The 26,985-nt window shown below is 37.7% G+C and overlaps 2 protein-coding genes across 2 annotated transcripts in view; one reads left to right on the top strand and one right to left on the bottom strand.

Annotated features, from left to right (window-relative positions):
- The window catches only part of LOC135481754 (androglobin-like), a 42,055-nt gene extending 27,719 nt beyond the window's left edge, over positions 1–14,336 (top strand). The window contains 19 exon segments of the mRNA XM_064761433.1: positions 26–193; positions 648–789; positions 1,069–1,119; positions 2,430–2,444; positions 3,132–3,171; positions 3,444–3,538; positions 3,740–3,833; positions 4,308–4,442; positions 4,804–4,957; positions 5,413–5,600; positions 6,045–6,295; positions 7,240–7,340; positions 8,245–8,304; positions 8,563–8,674; positions 9,063–9,259; positions 9,675–9,770; positions 10,515–10,777; positions 11,348–11,531; positions 12,939–14,336. Coding sequence (XP_064617503.1) covers positions 26–193; positions 648–789; positions 1,069–1,119; positions 2,430–2,444; positions 3,132–3,171; positions 3,444–3,538; positions 3,740–3,833; positions 4,308–4,442; positions 4,804–4,957; positions 5,413–5,600; positions 6,045–6,295; positions 7,240–7,340; positions 8,245–8,304; positions 8,563–8,674; positions 9,063–9,259; positions 9,675–9,770; positions 10,515–10,777; positions 11,348–11,531; positions 12,939–13,139 — 2,547 coding nt within the window. The 3' untranslated portion in view covers positions 13,140–14,336.
- A 2,610-nt stretch (positions 14,337–16,946) lies between these two features.
- LOC135461241 (transmembrane protein 135-like) overlaps positions 16,947–26,985 on the bottom strand; it is a 40,472-nt gene continuing 30,433 nt past the window's right edge. The window contains exons 2-8 of the mRNA XM_064738244.1: positions 22,320–22,361; positions 21,630–21,825; positions 20,547–20,714; positions 20,027–20,167; positions 18,818–18,916; positions 18,375–18,442; positions 16,947–17,778 (exon numbers count right to left, since the gene is read on the bottom strand). Of these exons, the coding sequence (XP_064594314.1) occupies positions 17,646–17,778; positions 18,375–18,442; positions 18,818–18,916; positions 20,027–20,167; positions 20,547–20,714; positions 21,630–21,728 (708 nt within the window). The 5' untranslated portion in view covers positions 21,729–21,825; positions 22,320–22,361 and the 3' untranslated portion in view covers positions 16,947–17,645. The remainder of the gene's footprint in view (positions 17,779–18,374; positions 18,443–18,817; positions 18,917–20,026; positions 20,168–20,546; positions 20,715–21,629; positions 21,826–22,319; positions 22,362–26,985) is intronic.

The raw sequence follows: 26,985 nt of genomic DNA, 5'->3' as shown, positions 1-26,985 counted from the left end.
ACATGTACATGTTGACATGTTTCAGGAGAGTTGTAGGTTTGTAGAGAATGCTAACCAAGTGATCAGCTGTCTGGGCAAGTGCATCAACAATTTTCATGATTCAGAGCTGTTTAAAACAGCCTTTGATGAGCTGGTCACTGCTCATTGTCCCTACAGGAATGTAAGACTGGCATCTAAGCAACACCACTTCAAGGTATGGCCATTAGAAGTTTGTACTGACAAACATATGATGTTAAGTAATAATAGAATAAAAGCGCCCTGATGTGTAATAATGTTTAGAGCGTATGCCTTGTATTCAAGAAACCCCGAGTTGTGCACTGAATTAGTTCAAGCTGAAAGTCTGGACTCAAACTAAACTCGATAAGCACATTTTATTCTGAGGATTGTGGGTGCATGAATGAGATTAGGGAACTTGGAGTAAACCACTACCCTTCAGCAGGTATCTGACAAACTGCATGACTTCAAAGCACAGTAACCTCTTTCATAAAGGGTCTGTCTGCTTTGGTTAGAACAATACTTAAACACCTCCTGAAAACCTTGTTAAAATCATTCGTTGAGTATGTTGTGTAATCATCATTTCCATTGTTATGTAAATGAATGATGTGTGTAAAGTGATACTTTATTTCTGTCTACGTTTTTGTCTTTAGGTGTTTAATGAGTCCCTGTACCAGATGTTGAAAAAGGCGTTAGCTGATGGTATCAGTCCTGACATGGCCTTGGCATGGAGAGCGTTTAATTTTGATGTCACCACAAAGTGGATTCTCGGCAACTTGCACAGCAGCAGACCAAGTGAGTCGTCCTAATACTGCTTCCATTTGACAAGTCAGTGTCATCCTTCATGCAAAATGAAACAAATTCAAGAGGAGTGGTATAGCTTGGACGTTTTATCTGTTGGTATTTGCATCTGAAACAGTTTAAATTCAGGGGGAGGAAATACTTTGATAAGGGATATGTGAAAACAGTAATGTTTTAATATGTGTGAAATGGGATAGATGTACAGGCATGAGTAATTACTGTGATTATTTTGATGTAATTCCATGATCCATATGACTTTGTTTTGCGTCTCAGCAACCGGTAATACAAGTCACAGAGGATCTGCAAAAACTACCAGTAAAAAGCGTAAGTTACATTTACATTCTTTATACATCCTTTATACATGTAGCGCAAATACGACTGCTCTGAACTGTACTGGAATCCTCACAGATTGCTTTATTCTCTCTCACTACATTGCACAGTTAAGTACGCTATTCACAAAGACTATCTTCCGTGCTTTATGCTCTTAGAAGCTGTATGCACATTATGTATTTAGGTATAACATAAATATGATTTAGTCAGTATGGGGTGAGGGGTGGGGGAGATTTTTCTTCCATGATTTGCATGTATTTTATACACTTTTTTTGCTTGCGTATTTATATCAGAGTTCGAATAGGGAATGTGATGACAATATTGCAAAGCTTTACAATGCGTATTGAATTAGGATGTGCATTTGTCATATAGAAATACAAGAATCTTGTAAATACAAATCTTGTACTATATATATTCAGTGGTATAAATATTCAGTTGATTTAAAGAAAAGATGTCCTATGCCTGTCATGCAAGTTCTGATATTGGATGATTTTTGAAATGTTGTACCACTGAATGCTATTCTGGGCCATGTTGTTCACTGGAGGTTTAAATTTAACCTAAGGATAACAATAACCAAGGGTTAAATATCTTATTCCGGGGCTGGTAAGGTTAAACAGCCTTTTGAACAATGGGCCCTGAGTATACCTCCCATAATGTAAGTGCAATTAAGCAACATGTTACAACTTTCATTTTCACTTAATGTACTTAACAAATCTGTTTCAAACAAATTGTATACATCAGTTGTGGTATTTTTGTGCTATAATATCTGCACTTACTTTATAAAGGATGTTAAATTTGTCATTACTACAAAGTTACAACCACTAACTTCTGATCCATGTGTTAAATATCTGAAGATATTTGTTATATATCTTCAGAAAAGAATAAAAAAAAAAAAACAATCAGAATAATTTCAGTATTTTGACTATTGCTTTGCTACGTCTTGATCTCAGTTTAAGATTCTGCTGTAGAATGAAGTGTAACCATCATATATTATTAATGCTTTCTGCTATTTAAATCTAGCTTCACAGTTTGAACTTTTCAGATGGCCAGTGCTTCACACAATGAGATACATGTATCAGGAATGTGTGTAAATTGATGTTGTCCTCACCTGTTTCCTTGTTGTCTTTCTGGAGCTCGTTTTACAAAAGAGGATGTTACGTATCTCTACAATGTGTGTCATCAAGACAGTTACATTTGGCATATGAAGTAAAACTCTTTCGTAAAACGGGCCCCTGGATGTGTACACACTGACTAATTGTGTCTTCTCTTTTCTCCCTACTGCCTCCTGTGCATAAATCCTGTAGAGGCATCATTAGAGGGTAGGTCACCTATTACTTATTTATATATAAATGTCAACTCAATGCTTGCTTCTCAGTCAGTAGAATACAAAATGGTGAAATGGCTCTTTCTCTTTGTTAAATGATTTGTCTTGCTTCTTGAAATGTTTCTCTAAGTTAACGCTGGAAGAGGCTTTTATGAATTTCAGTCCTGTTGTCCTGTTGTAAATTTCAGAATACAACAACTAACACATTGCTTAGTGAACTTTGATTTGCTGTCAATGGGATGACTTGCAGTTGACCCTTTCCCTGGTCTCCGATTTAAGCAGTTATTAATAATTAGTTTTCACGAACAGAGAAAATAAAATCAGAATTCACTTACTTCATCATTTTCAATGTCTTACATGTATGCCTTTTTTGCTGTCCCGTTGCTTTTTGGTTATGCCAGACAGAAAAATTTGAATAGACTTAATACAAATGTTGAGACAAAAGAAATTTTTAAATGCTCTTTAAGATACATTAATATATACATATAAATGCCTTTGCAGGTGTGAAGTGTGTTTGGTGGGAAGTGGTTCTTACAAGGAAAAGTTGGATGTTGTTCCTTAACAAATAACAGCACTCATTTGTTGATCCCTGTGAAAAAGATTTTTTGATTTTATTTGCGTAGTCTGTATATATGCCAACATACATAACATAGGTTTTACTTTTCTAATGTGGTCCTTGCAGATCCTGAAAAGGTGGAAAATCCATGGATTGCCAAATACATGTAAGATATTTGTGGATGTTTTATTTGTGTTAATGGAGGATATATGGGGGAAATATTTCATTACTTCATGATCTCTAACCTCCATTGTAAAGCTGTGAGATGTCACCATTTGTTGTACCCCTGTCCCATTCAGTAGCCGATGTTTGCTCCACAGATGAACTGATGAATGAAAAATTCTTGAGTACAGAGTTAAATGTTTCTTAGATAAATAGATAAGTTATCTGCTGTTGTTAATGTGACACACATTCATGCTGTGTCTATTCTGTGTCTAGGGAGCCATCTGTTGATGAGCACATAGCTGCTGTGAGGATTCAGAAAGTCTGGCGTGGTTACTGGGTTAGGAAGGTCAAGTCTGCTAGAACACCTGGTGAGTGGTTGGTTTCTTAATGGAATTTTTTATATGTGTTAAGTGTTTTACAGCGATATTTTTTACAGAAGTAATAAATAAATAATTAGTTTGAACTCTAATTATTTCTCTTGAAAGATTGTTGCTATTTGTATATTAGAATGAGTTAAATAAAGTTTTATGTTTACTGTGATGGCCATGTTGGAAATGATTATATTTCAGGTACAGATGAGCACAGTAAAGTTTTGGAACAACTTCAGAAAGCGTGGACTGTCATTGAGTCTAATGCTGAGACACATGGCCTTTTCTTATTCAGGTAAGATCATATACAGTTACATGTTAATTTATTTTCATTACCCTCTTCAATGTTGATCAGCAATGTTTAAGGCTTATCCAAGGGGGATAACTCTATAATGTGCATGAATCAAGGTTCAGCAGAGAAAGTGTAAATAAAGGTTTTAAGTAACACCTGACAGTCTGAGCTGCCCTAATTTTTCATCCTTTTTGCATATGAAGATCAAGTTTCAGAGCAATTTATGTAAGTTTTTAATTGGATTTTGGATTGGCCAATTTCAGGGCTTCACAAAAAGTATAATTTTAACAGTCTACACAGAATAATGCCCTCAAAATTTGCTTGAATGAACACCTTCCAAACTTAAAAATCAGTATGCAGATGGCATGTTTTTACAAAGGCCTTAGTTCAGTACTTATTCCCAGCTGAACACAGTCAGCGTGAGCTTAGTGGTGAAGTGTAAAATTAATATGAGGATGATGCCTTTTTTCTGTGCAGGCATTTGTTCAAGGCTGATCCCGAGCTGATGCCATATTATCCGTTCTACAAGGATGAGTGGAATAAGATTTGTTACGAGGACTACCAGGGAAGCTACCCAGACCAGCCTTCTCATACCTGGTTTGTGGTCTTCAGGTAGGTGACAGCTCTTACCAATGTTAACAGCCCTGGTTCAACATTCACAAGACTTCGCAAATCAAATTTCCCATAACTTTTTGGTGGTGGTTTTCATGCCACAATTCAACCTGATTTGTGAGAAAAGTTACTCACAGAGTTTGTGAAAGTGGATCCAGGTTGTTTTATGGGAATAATACTAATATGAAAGGAATAAATCTACAAAGGACAAAGGAATAACTACACTAAAGCGTGGCTGCTAAGCAAACATTGGTTTGATGTTTAAATTGAATATTTGTAGTAATGATGAACAAGAGTACGAGAAGGAAATACATGATTTCTAGATACGTTTTACTGAAAAGATCCTGCTATAATGTTGCAGGGAGATATTCTATGTACAGGAGGAGATGCTGGTTGTCCCTAAAGTGTATGTCCCTATAAACACCTGTATGTTGAGGGTGATCAACAATGACACAGGGGAGGAAATCCCACGAGTCTTCCACAAGGTGGCGCCACATGTCTTCAAGAGAAACAAAGTATGTTGTTACCTGGCCTTGGGATCACATAAGCTGTCTTAGACTTTAGTCAGACTTGGTGTTAATGTGAGGTATTATTTCTGAACTAAGGTTTGAACTTTAAGTCTAATTTTCATTTTTATCATAAAGGTAAAGACAACTCTTCATATTAAAATGAAAATTTTTAAGGTGAGTCATAATTTTAGAGCAGTAAACTGTGTCGAGTTAAGACTATAAAGTCTGGCTTAAATCTTAAGACTTCTGCCTGATCCTGCGCCTCAACCAAGTCTGGGTGTGTGAGTAATAAGCTGTGAGAATTATTTAATTGTTTAAATTTACTCTTCTGGGAAAAATGTTTTTTTGGTGTTTGATGATTTTGTGAATTAAAAACTTAATTAAGGTTTCAGCAATTTCTTACATGTGTAGGTAGTAGGTTTTTGATTTCAATTTAATTTTATGCACAATTGACTTTGTAGAGAGGGTACACATTCGTGGCAGATGCTCGCAGTACTGACATGTCACTGATGGCTGGCAAGTGGAGGATGCGTCTGATTGGTTCACTCAGCCCTCTGCCTGCACCAGTCCGACCAGAGGTGAACTGTAGCTTCATCATGAAGGAGATCAAGGACTATTATATCCCTAACGAGAAGAACATCATCTTCAGGTAGGGTAATCCTCTGTCTGGTACAGGTATGTGACCTGTGTGGCCACTTTTTGATGTAATTGGTAGGAAGTGGATCCAGTAAAGCACAGATGAAATAGACTTGCCTACATTTTCACTAACTGAGTTTGACAACATTTACACTAAAATCCAGATTTAGGTCAGATGTAAGACTTCAAAATTGGCAATTTTTGTATTTTTCTGTTTGGTATAACATAGATGGTCTGTGCAAATTACTGATCTGGTGTCTTTGTACTGTGTGGGCTTGATACCTTGATTCCTGTTGTGGGGTATCAGGATGGTTTCCAGTGAGGCAGCACTAAATAGAAATATGTTGACATTGAAGGAAGTCTGCTTCAAGTCGAAGGAGAAAAATGGTATGGATAGTGACATGAAACCTCCAGCAAACTAACAAACAAATTTACTAACCTGATGTGGTTTCCCTAGGTACTCAGTGAAGGTAAGCGAGGACCACCTGGCCAGTCTACAAGTGAACACCTCCAAACCTGATGTGTACATCAAGCTGATGGTGCTGGACAATGAGGAGGAGGTGATCAGCACTATAGGGAAGGGCCACGCGGTGCTGCCCGCATACATCTTCCACAAGGACATCAATGCTGAGGACAAGGTTAGCGCCCAAGGGGAGGAGGAGAAGAAGGACAAGCATGATGAACACAGACGATCAGGTTCTCGTGCGTGTGAGTGTGCCGCTTACAGTCAGGGGGCTTCTGCTTAATTATTATAAACTCAGTTGTGTCTCACTTTAACACAGTCATGGTGACTTTCCGTGATACGCTGCTCTGTTTTGCCTGAACTTGCTGTGTGGCCTCTAATATGACTAGATCATTTGATTTTGGTGCAAGTCAGTTCACATGATGTGATTTGTCATACCAACACATCAGATTTGACAAGTGGAATGAAAATAGGTCAAGTCGCTGCTGTAAGTCAATGTTCTGACAACACGATTTGTTAAAATGCTACAGTTGCATGAAATATTACGTGCCCTGTTTTCATTCTACTGTTCAAGTTTGAGTTAACTTGACAATCCCACCATGTGAACATGACTTTAGTAACGAGAGCCTCAGCCCAGGTACAAGTGCTGGTATTCTGTATCCTGTGCAACTGAAAGCTTTTGGGCTTATTGGTTTGTGGCAAATGATTTTTAAAAAATTAGTTCATTCTTTGTTGTATTTGTTGCCGTGGATGGTTTTACTGAGACTTTCACCATTTTCTTGTCATTAAAAGCTTTAAAGCTTGTTCATTATCTATACTTTTTTTGGACCCCGTAGTTTTGCAGTATAGCTGTGTGTACATGTATGTCAGATAATCAAATTTAGGCTTGAAATTTACATTAAAATATTATAGGTACATGTACACTTTTGTTAAATGTTTCATTATCAGAGAAGTTCAACATGATGTATTGATATGATGAACATGAGATGCAGGTTCAGTCCCAGTCTCTAGTAGGGAATTTGTTATTATAGATTTGATGTTGGTCTGCCACCAATATGTTGTGCAAGACTGAAAAATCCTACGGAGTATGGAATTTACTTTATCTGTTTTACAAGTAAATAGATGAATATTTCAGTATCAGATCAGTTAGTAGATATTTTAATCACATACCTGCTTTTTTTGACTGCAGCCACTAAGACAGGTAAAGGCCAATCGTCTTCCAGTAAGGAAAGCGTCAGTGGTAAAGTTAAAAGGACTAGCTCAGGCAAGAGCCAGGAAGGTAGAAGTTCTGTAAGTCCTTTGTGTGTTTGTTATCATGCTCAAATAATTAATAATATTGAATAGCGGGTCATGGCTGAGGGGTGAAGGCGCTTGTCTTCTGAATGTTAGGACACACTGGGTGTTGTTTTAGTCCCTGCCTACAGCAGGGAATTTGTGGAATATTTGCGACAATCAACAATGTCAGTATTGCCTTTTGAGCTTTTTTTTTCTGCTATTATGGTGTACATACATGTACCCTAAATAACTATAAATTTTGTCCATGACTAACTTGCCCATTTTTCCTGATTCTGAGAGTTCTATTGATGTTTGAAAGGTGTTTTCGAGGTTGGCTTGGAGCATGACATTCTACTGGAAAATTGTACTTTCAGCACCAAAAATAATATTTTGTGACATTGATTTGGCTCTAAAAACGCTCTTTTGTGGGCGAAGTTTCAAGTCATTTAAGGTGCAAGCTGACATTGATTTGCCCCTAAAAACACACTTTTGTGGGTGAAATTTCAAGTTATTTAAGCTATCAGTAAATGTACGTCACATTTATCAGCGACTTGCCAAAGGTTGCTGCTTAACCCCAGGCACTCTATTTTTTCCCCACTGACTGCCATGAGTCAGTGAAATGCATGTTCAAGAGTTAAATAAAGAAATATTTTCTCTGATCATGAATTTGTTATTATGCAGACCGACGTCTCTGGTCATCACACTGTAAAATCCCACCTGCAGACAAGCACTTCCGTGAAGCCCTGATATAAATTGTACTCTTGTGTGTGTAAATAAGGAAACAAGGTCCTGACATCTCGTATACACTTATAGCTAGTGCTTGTGAAACACACATAGGCCCCTACATGTATGTGTGAAAGATGAGTGGATCTGCCATTGTATTATTGTACTATACTGATTGATACATATATGTTTTCAGAGAAACAGCCCTATGCCAGAAGTTGCCCTAAATATTGAGTACGACGAGAAAGACCTTAAGGTACATTAGCTTAACCCCCTCCCCACCTCCCATCCAAGTGTTGAGTTTTGACATTCCCTGAATTTTGATTCTATCTTTTTGTTTGTCAAAAACCAATTAATTTACTTCAGGACATGTTGCTCATTTTAGCCCTTGATATTTGTTGTAGAAAAATGAATTAGTTGCTTTGTTTTCTATAATGTTTTTGTCAAAACAAACGTTAGGCCTTGGTGGATGGCATATAATAATATTGATGTATTATTTTTCTTGTCCCAACAGCCTCACAAGTACATTGTTCAGGCAGTGGTAATGAAGGACAGCTGGCCTCTGTCAGAAGGAAACTGGACATTTGTCAACATGCTCAAGGAACTGGAGAAGAATGAACTCAAAGGTTTGGCAGATAACTCTTTTGATTTAATAGCTGTTAAGAATCCTGTTCAATGTAAGTGATTTGTAGTATTTAGCAAAGTATAGTGTTAGCAAACAGAGAATTGAACCTGTATACAATTCAAAATTATTATTTATACACTTTATTATTGTTTGTAGGATATGTGCATTTGCTTTTGATTATAAATTTAAAATCAGTAGTTTATGCATGGAAGGCTTTTGTACAATAAAAGTAGAAACTTGTAGTTTTCATTTTCTTTAATAATGCTGAACGGTATATTGAAGAGGATTTCTTTAAATGGCTTGTTTAGTGAAATTAAGAGACAGTGAAACAGTTGGATGTTAGATAATTGTATACTAGTGGAAATTAATTAGTAAATATATCATTTCAGTGGCCTTTAAGGAAAGAGCCCCTTCACCACCACGTGAGAAAACAGCGAAGGACACCAAGGGTTCTAAAGCTGCTAAAGGAGGGAAGGACAAGGGCGGTAAAGACAAGGATAGCAAGTCCTCCCGCCCTCCCTCACAGCAGTTTGATATCTCCAGGCCTTTCTGGGTGCTGCGGTTTGTGAGCGATGCCAGTGCTGTGGTTAGTAGCATACAGCATGTACCTATATACAAAAATGACTCTGGTCCTTTGGTTTAATTCGTCCCTTATTATTTAAATACATGATTGAACATCCAGACATTGATCTCGCTTAACATAAAACAGGAGTAGATAAATATTTTGGTTCTTATAAAACTTAATAAAAGTGAAATTAATTCTGACTAATGTTTTTGCAATTAAGTGGACATAGTAATCTTGCAGAATACTCAGGTACTATATCTTTAATTTATTCCTATCGCAGATATTCACATTTAATCATATTTGCAGAAAGCATTGTAGTCAAGTATAATAGTATATTGACATGGGCCCATTGTGACTGTCTGCTGCTTTTAGTGTTGCATATACATGTGTGGTGGTGTTTTGTGTAATTTGTACATTTCTATGCTTGTTTACCCAGGATGATGTAGAGGTGAAGAAGGATACAGAGCGAGCTGATGAGATCAGAGCAATGAAGAAAGCTTGGGAGGATGCAGAGCCAGGCAGAGCTGCTAAGGTCAGTACTGTGTTACTGTGGAGATCAAGAAGTGTAACCATACAGGCGCACCTAGGCATTACAGTATTGTTGGAAGGTTTTCAGATTATTGGTATACTTTAGTTGGTGTGTTCTCTCTGATAGAGCTACCAAGGTACTGCTGTATTGAGGTTAAGTTATGTTACCACACCAAACATGACAAGCTTATATGCTGGTGTAAAGCCTGTTGTGAAGGATTAGATGTTGTGTTACCTGTATGTAATTGATACTCAGGGAGGGTGAGGGTCAGGAAGCCCATGTGTTTTGTACACCTTGGCCAAGCTTCGAGTTAAAGTAATTCATATATGTATTGCGAGTTGAATTATGCAGGTGCATGTTATTATTGCATTGGTATTATGGAATATATTCATACACTGTTCAGTTCCTAGAGAAACTGAGGTAAATCTATTGTAATAAAGCTAATGTTGCTAATCTGATGAAAAACAAATAAAGAAAAAAAAAAAGAGGGAATACATAATTTTCTGCATCACTGAAATTTTCTGCCCCAGGCAATCATCCGGTAAAATTTGCATTTATATTCCTGCAGGTGTGGAAGTTGCTTGGCTCATTTGCATAAATTCGTCGTCATGTGACTGAAAAATTGTTAAGTACGACATTAACCCCAAGCACTCACTCACTGATTTGCATAAAAACTTGTAACATGTTTGTACACTTCAAATCATTTTATTATTTCATGTATGTGATAATGAGTGTGTGTTTGTGCAGGCGTTACAGTCAAGGCTGAAGTACCTGAACAGCCATTTGATCAAGATTCAACCTGAGAGTGGGGACGGGGAAGAGAGCCATGAGGAGGATGACAAGTCAACGACGGAGGGGACGGATACCCAAGAAAACCCCCAGTCCCTGCCCCCAGCCACACCCATGTCTGTGTTAGAGCACGGAGAGGATGGAGTATTCACTCTGGAACCTCCTCCCCCACCCACCCCAAAGGAGATCCTACAACCCCTCGACATCACTCCCTTCCTCAGGTCAGTCAGATGGGCACAAATACAATTTGACCTCATAGAAAACATTCTATATCATGTTAATTTCAGGCCAAGATGACTTTTGTTATTTTTAAGCCACTCCCACAGTGTTTCTGTAGAAAGCTTTGGCAATAATATCCCACTGTCATATCAACTTAGTCGTAATGATGGTTTATGTTTTTATACCATTTGTCATAATGAATGTGTATAAAATGCTTATTTTCACATCTGGTATTTTGTTGCTATTATTTATTATTTAGCCGTTATCTATTGTAGTTATTATTGTTGTCAATTTTCTAGCTTATATATGATTTCTGTGCTGCCAGTCCATAATCAGTCATTCTTTCAGAAGGCTAAAAATTCCTGTACCACCCATTTCCATTATCTTTGAGCAGCCTATGTTACCTAAATAATTTCAGATTTCATTGTCATTTTATTTGATATGAAATTTATTTGACATTTTAATATTTGGTGTTTGTGTACATTTGTTATGAGGCTTAGAAATGCCTAATGTCCTGAGACACAGTCCTACTTATGGTATGTTTCTGTACTGTATTGCGTTGTGTTTGTCAGACGTGGGTCTGGTGAACAGCGTTATCTGGACGAGGCAGAGTTACAGAGGCAGATAGAGAAGAGGCAGCAGGAGATCCAGGAGTACCGTGCCTTCAGGGAGCGCGTGGAGAAGTGGCGGGAGCAGGACAAACAGAACAGGAACCTCTGTAAACAGAAACAGCTGGAGGACTGCGAGGATCTACAGGTATATGCTGTAACACTACACAAAGGTCTCAGAAACCTGCGGATGGTTGTGTGTTTCCCCCAGGCTCTGCCTGGTTTCCTCCCACCATAATGCCTTGGCAGTGAATGCATGTTTGACTGTGTTGATTGTAATTAAAGTTTCATTTTGAATGCAAGAAGATTCTCATGCCTTTTATTTACAAACTGCAGAAAAATTTTACCTGCACTTTATGTACATGTATTTGTCAAGTGGTTGTATATCAGTACAGCTTTATTCCTTTTTTCTTAACAAAACTTCCAACTTCTAACCCATTCATTCATACACTATACCCATGTAACTAAGTGGCTAAACTAAGATGGATAAGAAGGGAATAGATTCTAAAGTTTGTTGTACATTTATTAAGCAGAACAGGATATGAACAGATTTGCAGGTGAATCAGTGGGTGTAACTTTCATCACTACAATTGTCTGCATTCTCTGTTCTAGGCTAAATTGGACGCTTGTAGAGTCAGATTATACCAGGCTAAGCAAGAGGTTCTTCAGTTATCAGCAATGAGGAGGGACAGAGTCCTCTCCCCTGATCCCTTGTCAGATAACCCTCTGTTCATATCTCTCTTCATCCCATGAGAACCCTGAACTGCCACCATGAACATTGTGCACTTTGTCTTTCATTCTCAGTTCACATTTTTGTCTTATCCATCTGTTTCACCAAATCCGTTCCAACCCTTTATTTCCACGGTCATTAGCCACGTCTGTAAATTTGACCACATTTTCTCAGTCATATATGCACACCTGTTAAGATCATGAATCAGACTGGTTCCCTCTTTAGTGGGGAAATTAAATTAAGAACCACACACTTTAAAAAATCTCAGCTGTAATTTTAGCATGCGGGATCACTGACAATAATTCTTGTGACAACTTACATAGTGACTGGTCTAATGGGGAGCACCTTTTAGATTTAAATCACATCAGAGCTTAATTGACTTAGTTGAAACTGACTGTCCCTAAACTGAAAAATCGTTTAGTTCGTCTTCTTCAGTGTGAGTGATATTAGAGAATATTGTGTACTTAATGACGGGTTCCAGAGCTAAATCAAGTCAATAAATAAATGAATGAACGAAGATCAATTAAAAACATGAATAGTACAGATTGGGACAAGCTGTCTTACAGTGACAGTCCTTGTGACACTCAACTCTTCACATTATCTGAGGGCACATCTGCCTCACTGACCTCATCTGTATAGTGCTATTTTTTAAACCTCTCCATTAGCAGAGAACCCACATCATGATTGTGAACTGTTCCCATTTCTTATTGTTATCCCGCACATCACCCTCATGTTCAAATGTACCAAGTATGTATATATTTGCATGTCACAGCATGTCACTATCTTATCTGTATGTTGTCTCTACCCCCATTCACCTGAACTTAGGCTGCCCTCGATGGAGCTAGAGAAGCCGTGAACATTCCAAGGGAGGCAATTCGACAGCGCCATCTAGAAGAAGAAAGAAGAAAACAGGAGGAGTTGCAGGCTCAAGAGGCAGCCCAGAAAGCAGAACTCGAGGCAAAGTCACCCAAAGGGAAGAAAGGCAGTGCAAAAGGAAAGAAAAGTGCTGGAAAAAAGAAGAAATAATTTTTTTTATGTGCTGCATTATTTATTACAAATATTTAACTTATATCACAAAAGTTTGATGCATATTGGTAATTGATTTGCAATAAATTTTATTCTGTATGATGATGGTATATATATAAATACTTTTAGCTGCAAGTACTATTTGATTATTGTCTGACTTTTAACATTTGTATAAACTTTGAATGCTGTGATATTTTTGAGCGCTGTTAGCAATTCTTTGTGGACAATCTAAATGTAGAAAATTGAATTTGTGTATAAAATAACTGAAATGTAAAGTTTTTAATCCATTGTAAAGAGTGTCTGTTTCATTTCACTTATAGATTATGCAACCTTAAGTTTATTGGTGTTAGGCTTATCAATAACTCTAATTGTTGGACTGAATTTTACAGCATATTCATTATCATTTTGTCATTCAGATGCATTCAACAGTAGATTTACCAATAATTGCAAAACATTTATACAGGGTGTTTTTTTTCCCTTTTATAACCCAGTTCACATTATAGCAAACTCATCATATGCATTTGGACATTCAGCTTTCTGTATATAGAACTTTCCACAGGAAATGAAGTGGTTGCAAAGATTATCCCCAACAATAAATCTGTGAACAATAAGACCTTCAAACCCGTCCTTTGTTATTTTGGTAAAGTATCAGTCTAATACAAGTCCAGAAGACATATTTTTCATATTGGTGTTCGTCGTACGAGGTGATGTAAAGTATTGTGACAGTAGAACAACTAGCCAGTTATACTGTGAATGTTTTATGAAGATATTTTGTACTATTTTCTTACACCGTATGATGATGTCTGTCTGTCTGTTGGTCTGCGCTGACCGTATAACAGACGGCTGCCTTAGCCCTTACCTCCGTCCCCAGTTAAAGGTTTTCAGCCGTCCATCCTTCTGTCTGACACACACAAGTCAAACAGCCCTTCATTTCCGTCCTACGTATACATAGAGCACTATAGGAAGCACTAGCAGGCCATACCACACCAGTAGCAGCACCTAGATAACCGGGGCCTTCTGACTGACGGTCCTGTCAGTTGTATCCTCTTCAGCAATGGTTGTGACTAGAATGTACAGTTGTATAATACATAAACTATAATATATATATATATAAATAACTTACATTTGTGATGACTTTTGTAAAAACATTCCATCTTGTACATTTCATGTATATAATAAAATGTGTGATATATTCCATATGGCAGTTACTGTTCTTTAAGTATGCATGTTGCCATAATATTTTATTTATTTATTTGATTGGTGTTTTACGCTGTACTCAAGAATATTTCACTTACACAAAGGCTGCCAGCATTATGGTGGGAGGAAATCGGGCAGGGCCCAGGGGAAACCCACGACCATCCACAGTTTGCTGACAGATTTTCCCACATACAGCTGGAGATGAAGCCAGCATGAGCAGGATTTGAACTCACAGTGACCGCATTGGTGAGAGGCTCCTGGGTCATTACGCTGCGCAAAAGCATGCTCATCAACTGAGCTGCCGCCATAATATAAAACCAATTGTTTTTTTGTTTACATGAACATGAATGGTGGTGATTGCTGCACTGGGTGGATGAAACAAGTGCCTGAAAAACATGCTGAAACAAACTCAGTTCCATGGCCATTGCTCAAACTTGTGAGGGTTCATTTATTTGTTTGATTTGTGTTTTACGCCGTACTTGAATAATTCACTTTTACAGAGGGAGGAACCATTTGCACGATGCTGGCAGACCTTGCCATGTATGACCAAAAAAGGAAGCCAGCATGAGCTGGTCTTGAAGTCATTGATTGTGTTGGTATGAGGCTCCTGGGTCATTGTGCAACACTAGCAAGAGGTTCATTGCATCTGACAAATCTCCCTTTAGCCGAACACATGGATTACACTGCAGTATGATCATATAAATGCCTGTATTTGAGATCAAACTCTTGATGCATAAAGCCGTGTGTCTTTAAATTCAACCTCGAATGTAGATGTCTGAAATGTTTGCATTCCAAAAGGCATTGAATTACCCTAATTTTTTCACTGGTAATTTTAGCATCAAAAAGCCTCATTTAATATGAAATAATTACCTGTAAATACTCAATTGATTGAAATAAAAAAGCTAATTCAGTGAATTCATATCCTACACTAAATGTGCAAAAGTAATGCATGGAGGTGATTTTGATTTAGATCTGAAGGGGCCACAACATGAATCAGTATGGAATTTTTTTCACCAAAATTGGGTAATATTTACAACAATAGTTGCACGGAAATGAACAACCAATGACAATCAATCACCATTCACTGAATATGCAATATTTCTGCACAGATATCCCTCCTATTTGCAAAAAGTGTGGAACAATTAAAAAAGGCAACTCTGTTGTGGCGGGCTACAATGATTAAATATCCAAAACAAAAAGTGTCTCAACTGAGAATAATTTATTGTCAAAATTAAATTTTTTTTTCAAATATTTGAGACCTGATTAAATATCCAAAACAAAAGGTGTTTCAATTGAGAATAATTTGTCAAAATTAGAATTTTTTTTTTTCAAATATTTGAGACCTGATTGCACAGTCATACACACAATCAAATACAGTGAAGTTTCTCATTATCAAAACAACATTTGGCTGAAAACTAATGTTTCGCCCTGTTGGAGTGTTAAGTCTGTCTTAAGAGACCTGAACGGAAATGCTTACACATTAAAAGCAAGAAAGGTGGTCAAATATAAATTATTTAGATCCAACCGTTTTGTTTATACTTGTAATTCAAGCATGCAAAGTTATGAATTTAACATTTTTCAAATAAAAAAATTAACACCTCAAGACGCAATTATAAAAACATATTCATGAATCCCGCTTAATTCTTAACAAACAAACTGTTTTCATAAAAGATATATATCTGGCATGCATATACATCTACTACCAACCAGCATAACATTTGAGGTTAAATGACAAAAAAGATTTGATCGTCACACATTTCCTTACATGTGCATATAAAATTCATCATCCTCTAACATAAGCATTATCAAAACAGATCTGTATATCATTACAGTCACAAATCAATTAATAGCCACATACAACTATTGTAATACAAAGTGTACAATTGTCAATGCTCATATAAAATGCCTGGTATATAGGACACCTATCTCTTTTCTCCCATGTGCCACCTCTTAAAAAAAAAACAAAAAAAAAAAAACAAAAAAAAAACAGATAGCTGTACATGCATACACTCATGCAGCAAACAACATAGTACTGATCTATGTGTCAAAAGTTAGCTTGGGGACTGTTGATAGTTCTCAATATCGTGTAAGAACAAAATCTTCATTAATATCATATACATATGTATGTAAAATCATTACAGGATCAGTTTCTCATCACATGCTTAACTTTACAGTATAAGCCCATACGTAACTGAACAATGTAGACGGTAGACCATCATTTCATGATTACTAATCATTTGCACAACTGCACAAGGTAGGTACTTTATTATCATTTCATAGTTTCCCATCATTTCTACAACTGTATGATGTAAGTGGTAGATCATTTCCCATGCAATCACCTGATACATCGTCAATCATACAATCACACCCAAACTGACTGTACAATACTTTCTGGTTTAATCGGTTTAAAATACTGTCATGACAATTATCAATGGTACATACATTCATATATATATATATATCACAGCGAAATCATAATATGCATAGATACAGGAACACTGTACTTTATATATATATATATATATATATATATATATATACACAAACACACACATATATATATATATGAAATAAAAAGTAACATTTGTGTGCTCTGCTAAACAGGGCTATTATTCAGGTAGGATGTTACGGAGTGGATACATGTGTACAGCTTCTGAGTGTTCTGATTATACCTGTTTGGACGTGTGACTTCCCATAGTAAATTGTAACACATGGAGTCTACTGATTGTAAGTTATGCGATGTCCAATTCCCTGAAGCATCAGCCAAGTCTAAGAAATATGACAGACAGTGTAGAGTTTCAGAAGGACCCAGGTAAGAACTTCAGTCCGATCACATCTTGGCACATCACTCTCATGAAGCAACAGCAAAGACTGCATGAAAAACCTACATGTAGTTACCACTCTGTGAAGCAGAACTGTATTAACTCCTATGATATTTAGGTAATGTTTTCAATGTTGTGTCTGTGCAAGTAAAACAGCAAATGCCTGGATGTAGTCTAAGAGGAGATAACTCTGTAATACATTGATACATCACACAGTTATCTTCGCCCAGACAACATCCAGATTGGGCTATGCCTAGCTTGGTCGTTAGACCATTTCTCAGAATAGTTTCAAACTGCTCTCAGTGACTTTAAAGATTATAATCTTTGGTTCCACAGTGATTACTGAAATAATGATTTTGGTCATAACATATCATTTCTTCTTTATTTTATAGCATAATAGTGGATATACATGTATCCATTTCTAGCCTACTATTAACTGTGGGTTTTCCTGTAAAGTTTACACCACATTTGTCAAACATCAATTTGGTCAGGATGTCACCAGTCTAACAGGCGGCTCCAAAGAGCTAAACCTTTTGTCGAAATCTGGCCAAAAGTTCGGCATGAGCTTGGAGGCGTTTGTTCCATACACATCTAAGATGGCTCGGTTCATTTGAGCAAATCTGAAAACAGACAAGAATAAAGATAAACTGTCATTCATTTCATGAAAACCACAGCTGGGATTGCTGGAAAAGCCAGACACTCTACAACAGATCTATCGTTTTCTTCCAGTTGGAATTTGTTGCTAGAAAAGCACATGTATTAAAAAAAAATTTCAAGAAGTTCTTACAAATGAAGTGTAAAGTGGAAAGCCTTTCAGCATTGTGTTAATCCTGTCTGCAAAATACTATGACATTTTTCATGGAGTTTTATGTTTGACTTTCACAGAAGCAGAATTATGGTTGAAATTTTGATGTAGAAAATGAGTGAAAGATTTACCGAGTACAGGTACAATCAGTTATAAAGTACCATTATAGTATGAGTAAGAGCCTCAGTATTGTTGCATCTTGTAGACAGATATCTTATTTGAGATTAGATTTACCCTTCACAATTGCTATAAACTGAAACTGATGGCGTTTAAACAGCAGGAGTTGCAAAAAAGGTTCTCATCTCATTGCTCTTTATTTTTTACTCTTGATTCATCATTATTAAGTGATCAATATAAAAAGCAGTCAAGTAACACAACTTGAATGACCAAACAATGTGTACCAGAACTTACTTGGTTTCAGTGAGCGTGACTAAAAACCTCCAATAGGCTGGTCGTAGATTGTGAGGTTCAAATACAGCCTGCGAGAGAAAAAAAAAAGAGATCATAAAGTCAAAAGTAGCAATGGTGAATTCTGAACACATCAGCTTATCTGTCAAGAGCCAGAGAATCTTACCACATCTTGGTATTATGATATAGATGCGGGTCTTACTTTTATGCCACTGACTGTTGAAAAAAAAAAAGAGTAACCTGTTTCAAAAGATCGACAGACCTTGTACCTGATATGGTAAGGAGATGGGTACAGCTGGCTAAAGTAAATACAGTTAAAAATAGTTGTACTTTTAATGAAACTTGCAGAGTTTTCTGTACTTTGATCAGCTTTTCTTGTAATAAATCAGGAGTTGTGCATTGGAAAATATTTTAATTGCTGGTACGCTACATAAGATCAAACTTACACCATGGAATATGAAAGCAGTAGATATGGAATAAATAATGACATCAGCACACTTGATGTACGGCAAGATGTTTGCCTGAATACCCTTGAAATATAAAATCTGAAAGAAAATAAAATATTACTTCACAACATCGGTTAAATAAACAAAAACAAATAAAGTTTTACACACTTGGCAACAAAATCTGATAACTTTCCCAATATTGTACTGTATATGAATACAAATGTTCCATTCCAGGTAAACGTTCCATTCTAAGTAAATGTTCCATTCCAGGTAAATGTTCCTGAAAGACTAGCTACACGTATACTTGATATTAATAATGGACATTAACAAGTTGACTATGCAAGTTTGGCTGGCAAGTTTTCATTTCTTCCGAGAAATCAATAATATTTCACTCCTATGACAATAGTCAGGTTCATGTACAGAGATATGTCAGAGGAGACAAACCACCTGACTTAAAGCCACGGTCGAGGCAGCAGATGCTTACTGGATTCAAACTTGTGACCTCAATGGAGCGAGGACACTTCTACTGATGGCACCAAGAAGAGCCTTCTATCCAATGACATCTTACAGATAATGGTGGAGTGATCCATAAGCAATGAGGACCCAATTACAACTTCTGGCTCTCAGGACGAATGTAATTCTGTGTGTCTTAGGGTGTAAGTCTTTTCTCACTGCCAGCCACCCATTCTCAGTGTACAAGTGCATGATTTGTATGAAATTAATTGAAACTGTCTAAACTTTAGGCAAGTATGAGTTTTACTGATGAAAGTTTGAAATTCTTGGTAAGAGGATATAAGGTGTCAAGTAGTGTTGAGGCTGCCAGTGATGTTCCCTTGGTGTTGCTAGGCAACCCCTTCAAGCAGCTGGCATAGGAATGTCAAGATTTTGAAGGTCAACCTACGTAAAGGTTGGACTATTAAACATGACCTGGCTGTGAAGGTGACAAATAGACTGATATCACGATTATATCAACTCATTTTTGACCGAATACTAAATGTACAAAGCAGACAAAATTTTTTTTTTACCAAATGAGAAAAAAGTTTGGATTATGGAACAATACAAATTGATAGCAGAAATGTCAACTTTGTACAGTGAAATAATTAAAAATTACATTTGACAAAAAAAAATAAGTCATGCTGATTTAACTGCTGCAATGTCAAACACTGTACCAAACAAAATAATTGTCCAATAGAACAAAGACTCACTGACCTCTGCTAGTTTTGTGGCCATATAGAGGGTGATGGTGACACTCTTATACCACATCATGGAGGCACCGGCCAAGAAGCCAGCCACCAGGCCGTGGAGCTCCTCATCTTTGTCCCTCACCCAGCGCAGTACGCAACTCACAGCCTGTCAACAAACAATGTTACACATACAAATTCAAGCCGGGTACTAGATAATATTCCTTTAACAGACGTCAATCATTCAATGGGGCTTCCATGGCTGAAGTGGTAAGCTTGCCATTGCAGTGCAATGATTTAGGGCCCTCTCACCAAAGCTGTCACTGCGAGTTCAAGTCCAGCTCATCCTGGCTTCCTCTCCGGCCGTATGTGGGGAGGTCTCATACTCATGCTTTGGCGGCTAGCATTATGGTGAGGGAAACCCATGACCATCAGCAGGTTGCTGCGACCTTCCCACGTACGGCTGGATAGGAAGCCAGCATGAGCTGAACTCCCAGCGACCGCATTCGTGAGAGGCTCATGAGACTGCATAACATACATGTACCTACCCTGAATATTGCTGAGAATGAGCCTAGAAAAGCAGCCAGGTTGAAGTTGTCTTTATGCGTGACTGCCTGCCATAACAAGCCAGGCTGTCTGAAGGCGCGCGTCAGACTGGTCAGCAGCTTCAGCCCACCCTGAATCGTATACCCTAACCCAAATGTCTTTAGAAAGCCCTGAAACAAAAACCAAACAAACCTCTACTGATCTTCATACAAGCAATAAACTTTCTCATCAAATCACGTTTTCTTGTCTCAAAAAGTCATAGAGTAATGTAACTTTGAAAAGAAATGTCTATTGTATATCTAAGAAATTTACTAGGTGTTTAACATTGTACTCAAGGCTTTTCCCTTGCTTAGGATGGCCATCAGGTGTTTGAGTGCCTGATGTAAACCGCCCCTCTTTGCCGTGTACCTGACAAATCCCCTGATTTATTTACTTATTTATTTAATTGGTGTATTATGTCGTACTTAAGAATATTTCAGTTAAACCACTGCGACCAAAATTATGGTGGGAGGAAACCGGGCGGAGCAAGGGGGAAACCCACGACTATCCGCAGGTTGCTGATAGGCCTTCCCATGTACAGCCAGAGATTGAAGATTTAAAGTCAGAGACAAAGCAGTCAGGACTGGACTGAACGACACAACCTCATCAGTCTGGGGCTGATTGGACTGGTTAGAAACACTGCATTCTCCCACCAAGCCAAAGAAGGCCTGGCAGTCACAGATTCATCTGTTTTACCCAAGAATATTTCACTTGTATGACTTGAACTCACAGAGACTGCATTGGTTGAAGGCCTGGACCTTTGCTAACCCCCTCGGTTGCCCAGTTTACCCGTTTTACAAAATGGGGATGTACATTAATATTACTTACATTTACTAATTTATTTCATTGGTGTCTAACGCCATAGTCAAGAATATTTCGCTTATATGATGGTGGCCAGCTTTATAGTAGGAAGAAAGCAGAGGAAGCCAAGATGAAACTCTTGACCATCCACAGATTGCGAACAGACCTTCCCTTACAGTGACCGGAGAGAAATTCAGCATGAGCTGGACTCAATCTCACCACATAGGAATACATAGTATATGTACCTTGATAACATAATGAGCACAGCTGTGATCATGTCTACACAGCCTGTGTTTAGGCCCTTCCCTCAGCCTGGACCACGCCCTCTCTGCTGACTGTGGCATCTGTATATAACGGGACGGTATGGAGCAAGTCCGGGTTCTCTCCCTTGGTTGTGCATGAGGTGAAGTGGGAGATAACTCTGAAGTCCCAACAAAGAACCTACAATAGAAATGCATCCAAATTTACCCGCAGGGTTGTAGATGTTGGTTAAATTCCAGATTAACCTCTACTTAATAAATAGATAAATGTGTCAAATGATGAAAGATTCCTGAAACGAAATTTAATTTGTGATATATTCCATTCGTACTTCTGTGATTTTATTTTTTACTTATGTTTATTTAAGACGTACAAAGCATATTTAGCATTACCTACACAAGCAAATCAGTGTCCCACCCTTTATGATTGGGGAAATTAAGTTACTTCTTGACATTCTAAGATAACACAATTTGGGAAACAAGATACTACAAAATACTAGCAAGTTATAATACTAATAATAATCTATTTCCATTCTTAGCCAATACAATCAATTTTTGGTATGATCAACTGTCTAATGTGTAAGGCACAAATTAAGCAGCGTCTGCCATGTGCAGACCCTCAAATTAAACTCAACGACTAAATATAAAAGTTATTAAATTGTATACTTAGATACTTACTTCAAAATGGATAAGGACGAATCTGACAAGCCTCCAGGCTTTCTGGAACATTAAAGGCATACAAAAGAATTTAGATTATTAAATACAAATTGCACTGTGACAGATTTCATGCAGGGGAGATAACACACTGTAAAGTATTCACGAATGGTGTATGGTCAATTACCTCCCCTTGATTGCATTGCAGGCACCTAGTTTAGCACGCCTCCTGGACACAAGATCAGTTGAGTTTGTGCACCTTATTAAACCAAAAAACTTTGTGTGCACTGTCTCAACTGCTAAAGTTTATTTTGGCTGAGCATATCAAGGTTTGTAGACAATGAGTAAACTAAACCAAAAAAACTCTTCAGACCTCATATTGCTGGGTACCTAACCCAGCTGCTAAAATGAACAATACTGATTGCCCTGAAATGAAAACAAGACAAGGGAAAAATTCTTCCGCTAACCCTGAATGAATTCACCTTGTCCAATTTAATTTCAAGCAGTTTCTACAAAGTAAACAGCTTAAGTGTTTAGAATGCCAACAATGGGCTTGTGATCATTAAATTAGCCTTACGAGTCAAAGGGAATAGAAGTTGAGAGAACACAGACTTTGCTAATTTGTTATGGAGACAAAAAAAGTTGTATGTTAAACAACCCTGGTCACATTGTCGACATGGCCTATTAGAGACCAGGAGAGGAAATTGGTGATAAAACTGACTGTTATCCGTCTGGGGGTGCTGTGTGAGTGGTGAGAGGGAAGGCGGAGGGGAGAGGCCGGGCAGAATGGGGCCCTACTCTACCCCTTAACTTAATTAACAAGCTTAACCTCTGGCCCCTGGGTGATAACAGGGGGTCAGATTTCCATGGCTGCCTCTACCCATCTTGCCAGTTTAAATTAGACCTGCATATGAGGTACTTCCTTTACCACAGGAAGTCTGTCTGTAGTTTTAGTACATACTCTGTACTTCAACTCTAAAACTCTAATTACTGATAGAATGATAAATAACTAAATAACCAACCAGCAAACTAAAACAACTCATAACATATTAATACAATCACCCTGGTACCAACAGAGATACCATTATTATATAAGTATATTGTTGATTTATCAGTCTACATATTTATTAGTGAACATCATCTCAATATATAGATTTTGAGACATGTGTACATGTTTGAGGAATCAAACAGGGCAAATTTAAACATGTATGTATGTGGTAACAAACCACAATATAATTACTTGTGGCAACTATGTGTTGTTTTACTGAACAAATCTAATGTTACACCAAGATGTTTATCTGCTCCAAATTTGTATGAGAAATCAAAGGACTCTAAAGTTAATTCTTAGCAATTTTCAATCCATAGCATGAAAATCCACACTTTTGAATGAAAGTAGTCACCTAAAAATGAAGGAAAAATGTATGATTAATATCAGTACAGTTGGATAAAGCACAGACTTTAAAAACTTGAGCCTAAAAGCATGGTTATTCTCTGTAAAACAGGCTTATTTTTTTTACAAAAGAAATCTGTGTAATTTCACAACAAACAAAATTCAAAAAGAAAAAAAATCCACAGTAGCCAGTTCAAATGAGTCCTTCCTGTTTTTTTCTCAATAACTGATCGACTTTCTGAATAAATGACCAAATTATACATAAGCTGTTTAATGTGAAGTAAAGAGTCTGCGCCTGACTATCAAACTGCTTGTCTTAACAGCTGATGACAATTACAGTGGAAAAATCAGTCAGATCACCAGATTAGCTGGGACTGCAGTCACTTAAGCTTACATTTTAGTACCTGTACCCCAGGTCTGTAAATCAAGCCTACAGTGTTGTAAATCATGTTTTTTTTTTTTCCCCAAAAGTCATGATGCCTAATGGCAATATAATCCAGACCTTGTTTTCCAGTCCAATCTAGAGAGTGTTATGAAATGAGGCTCTACATGTACAGGTAGAAACCAATGTTGACAAAGCTACTGTGAATTCATCACATCACATCCAGGTGTACAAATATAATCTCTAGTTTAGCCTTGACAGTCAGTTTACATTTTGCTGTACGGGATTTACAAGTAACACCATACTTCAAGCTGTTCAAGTCAAAAAGCAGCCATGTTAAGTGTTAATTAAATCAAAAACCTGAAAGACCCTGGGGGAAATCTAGAATGAAAACCTCAAGTCAATGGGGAAAAAGCCCTTGGGAAAACGGGTTTGCGGGGCGGGACCAGGAATTTTGCTCTGTTGAGAAAAGAAAAAAAAAAAAAAAAAAAAGAGTCTGTAGGGGAAACATGAAAGGGCATTAGTGTTTTAGGAGGCCTGAACGAGTTCAAGGGAAACCTGAAAGAACCTTTCTAAATTTAGAAATCTGAAAACATTTGGTCATTTTGAAAGTATTATTTGTGACATATTGGCAATCTGTTTAGAAACCTTTGGTTCACAGGAGTGATGAGAAGAACTGGAGTGCTGTCAAAGTAAAAAGCCCCAAGGAGGCTATATGTGGTGTGCTGAAGAGGACATACCCTGTGGAATCGAGTACATGAATGTTTGTATCCTTTCTTCCCCCAGGCTACCCCAGTTTTCCCCAGTACTCTACCTCCACTTGGACATGTGAACATGAGAGTTTCACGTCATGCAGGATGTCTTTCCTACATGTACTTTCCAGCGTCTTCAACAAGCTAAGCATCTCCTTGATTAGTCATATAAAGAAGAATTTAAAGACACCACCAGGAAGTGTTTCAATCTGAGGATAATACATGTCACAACTGAACAACACTTCAAAACACCTTCTCATAAGCACTATTCCTTGCATACTACTACCCATAAACTAAGTGATCAAAGGACAAATTATACTGTAAATGTATAGAGCAAAAGTAAACACTGTGAATTACCTACATGAGCCATGTTCCATGTCTGTTGACATGTAGTTATATGTACAAAATATTAACATGCTTATCTTAAGGGCTTGAATATGTATCTAAATAAATAAATCATACTTTTGTTTGTCCTGGGACATTCACCTTGTAGGATATGTTGGCCTAAACATATGGACACACCAGTTTGATTTATTTATTTGTTTATTTTATCGGAGTTTTCATCAGATACTCCAGAGAATAGTGAATGCAGACATTAGCGCTAGGGTAAGGTTGTGGGGTTGTGGGCAGGGCAGCACTGTGGGCACTGGTATCCTGCTCTTTGGGCTTGACCAATAAATCACTGGGATTCACAGGGGTTCAGCTATTGGTTTTCGTCTCCAGTCTCGACCAATCAGAGGTCACCTGGAGCCATAATCGGGTCACTGCTGGCAGTAACCGGGTCAACATCTTGCATAATGTTAAAAGTTAAACTGTCCACCACCTGGCAGCTGGCTGCACACAGACACCCCATAAATCAGTGTCCAATCAAATGCCACTTAGTATTCAGCTTTGGCTTGATAGCCTGTGGGAGAGGAGACAGGCCTCAGGCTAGCTACTGCAACTCTGTTTGTCCCTCTAATATCAGAGGTTCCAGGGGAAAACTGGGAACTCGCAAACCCCCTTCCTGCCTGTAACAAAGCAATTCAAAGCAATGAACTCTTGTTCTTTCCTTTCTTGTGTGGCAATTATTGGTGTACATGTAGTACAGGTAGCACTGCAATGTCTTGTGCAGCTTGTCCTAAAGTCTCCCATAGTACGTAACTTTTGACAGCTCAAATGTAGAGAAATGTCAACAAAAAATGATTTCAACATGACAGAACTTTTTGTGCGCGTGTTTAATGGGTGTGGAGGTTGGTGGCACAACCTCATGATTATCTATGACCCCTGCTGAGCAAAAACGACAAGCCCTCACTGCAGCCTTAAGTCAGGACATACGTTAGCTGCCTACTGAACACGCACTAATTACTCTGGCGCTCCAACTTTCTCCAGGCCTACTAACTTGCTCAAAGTTGAAGTTGTAAATCTCACTGTTTCCAGAAGTTTGTTTGGTGTTTCACACTGTACACAAAAAATTTTCACTCATATCAGGATGCCACCAGAGGGAATATAGTTGGAGGAAATCTGGATGCCAAGAGGAAATGATTGACCTTCTCCAGAGGTTAAAATCATTTACAGTAGACATTCATGACATACCATGGATACTATATGCACCTTTTTCCAGACTGATTAAATAACTTAACAGAGTACCATGTGACCAACGGAACAAGGAACATTCCCGTAGTTCTCTTTTTAATATTACAGGTTTTCCTGCACACACAAGTTGAGAATTAAACGTAGCTTCAGCAACAACAATATACTACCACCTTACTGAATATGACATCAGGGCGGGTTATTCCCAAACGGAAAAAATATTTCACTTTTATATCAAGAATAGTGTGTAACTTCAAACACTCTGTACATACTTTTGTACATCTGAAAAAGAATGGCGAACAGCAAAGACCTACTGTAAGAACGCATTATAAATACCTGAATATATGTATTTGTTGTGGCGCCTAAGTAACTGTGGCAGAAGTTCTTGCACACAGCAACTACCACCAGCAGTGGAACCAATTTGCGTCATGAAAGGAGAAGTTAATAGGACAAGGAAAAATGGTAGGCTTTTTTCTTGGTGCCATTATTTTCACGTAAAAGCGTGCCCCTTGCAGCAGACGACGTCTCAAAGTGGCCAATGATGTCTAAATTGCTGGGGGAGAAAAAACAGCGAGGGCTTGTGAAGCCATCCTC

The sequence above is a fragment of the Liolophura sinensis genome, chromosome 1, assembly GCF_032854445.1.
Source record: "Liolophura sinensis isolate JHLJ2023 chromosome 1, CUHK_Ljap_v2, whole genome shotgun sequence".
Classification (NCBI taxonomy): Eukaryota; Metazoa; Mollusca; class Polyplacophora; order Chitonida; family Chitonidae; genus Liolophura; species Liolophura sinensis.
Note: the sequence above shows the minus strand (reverse complement) of the source record. Positions and strands in the feature narration are given on the sequence as shown.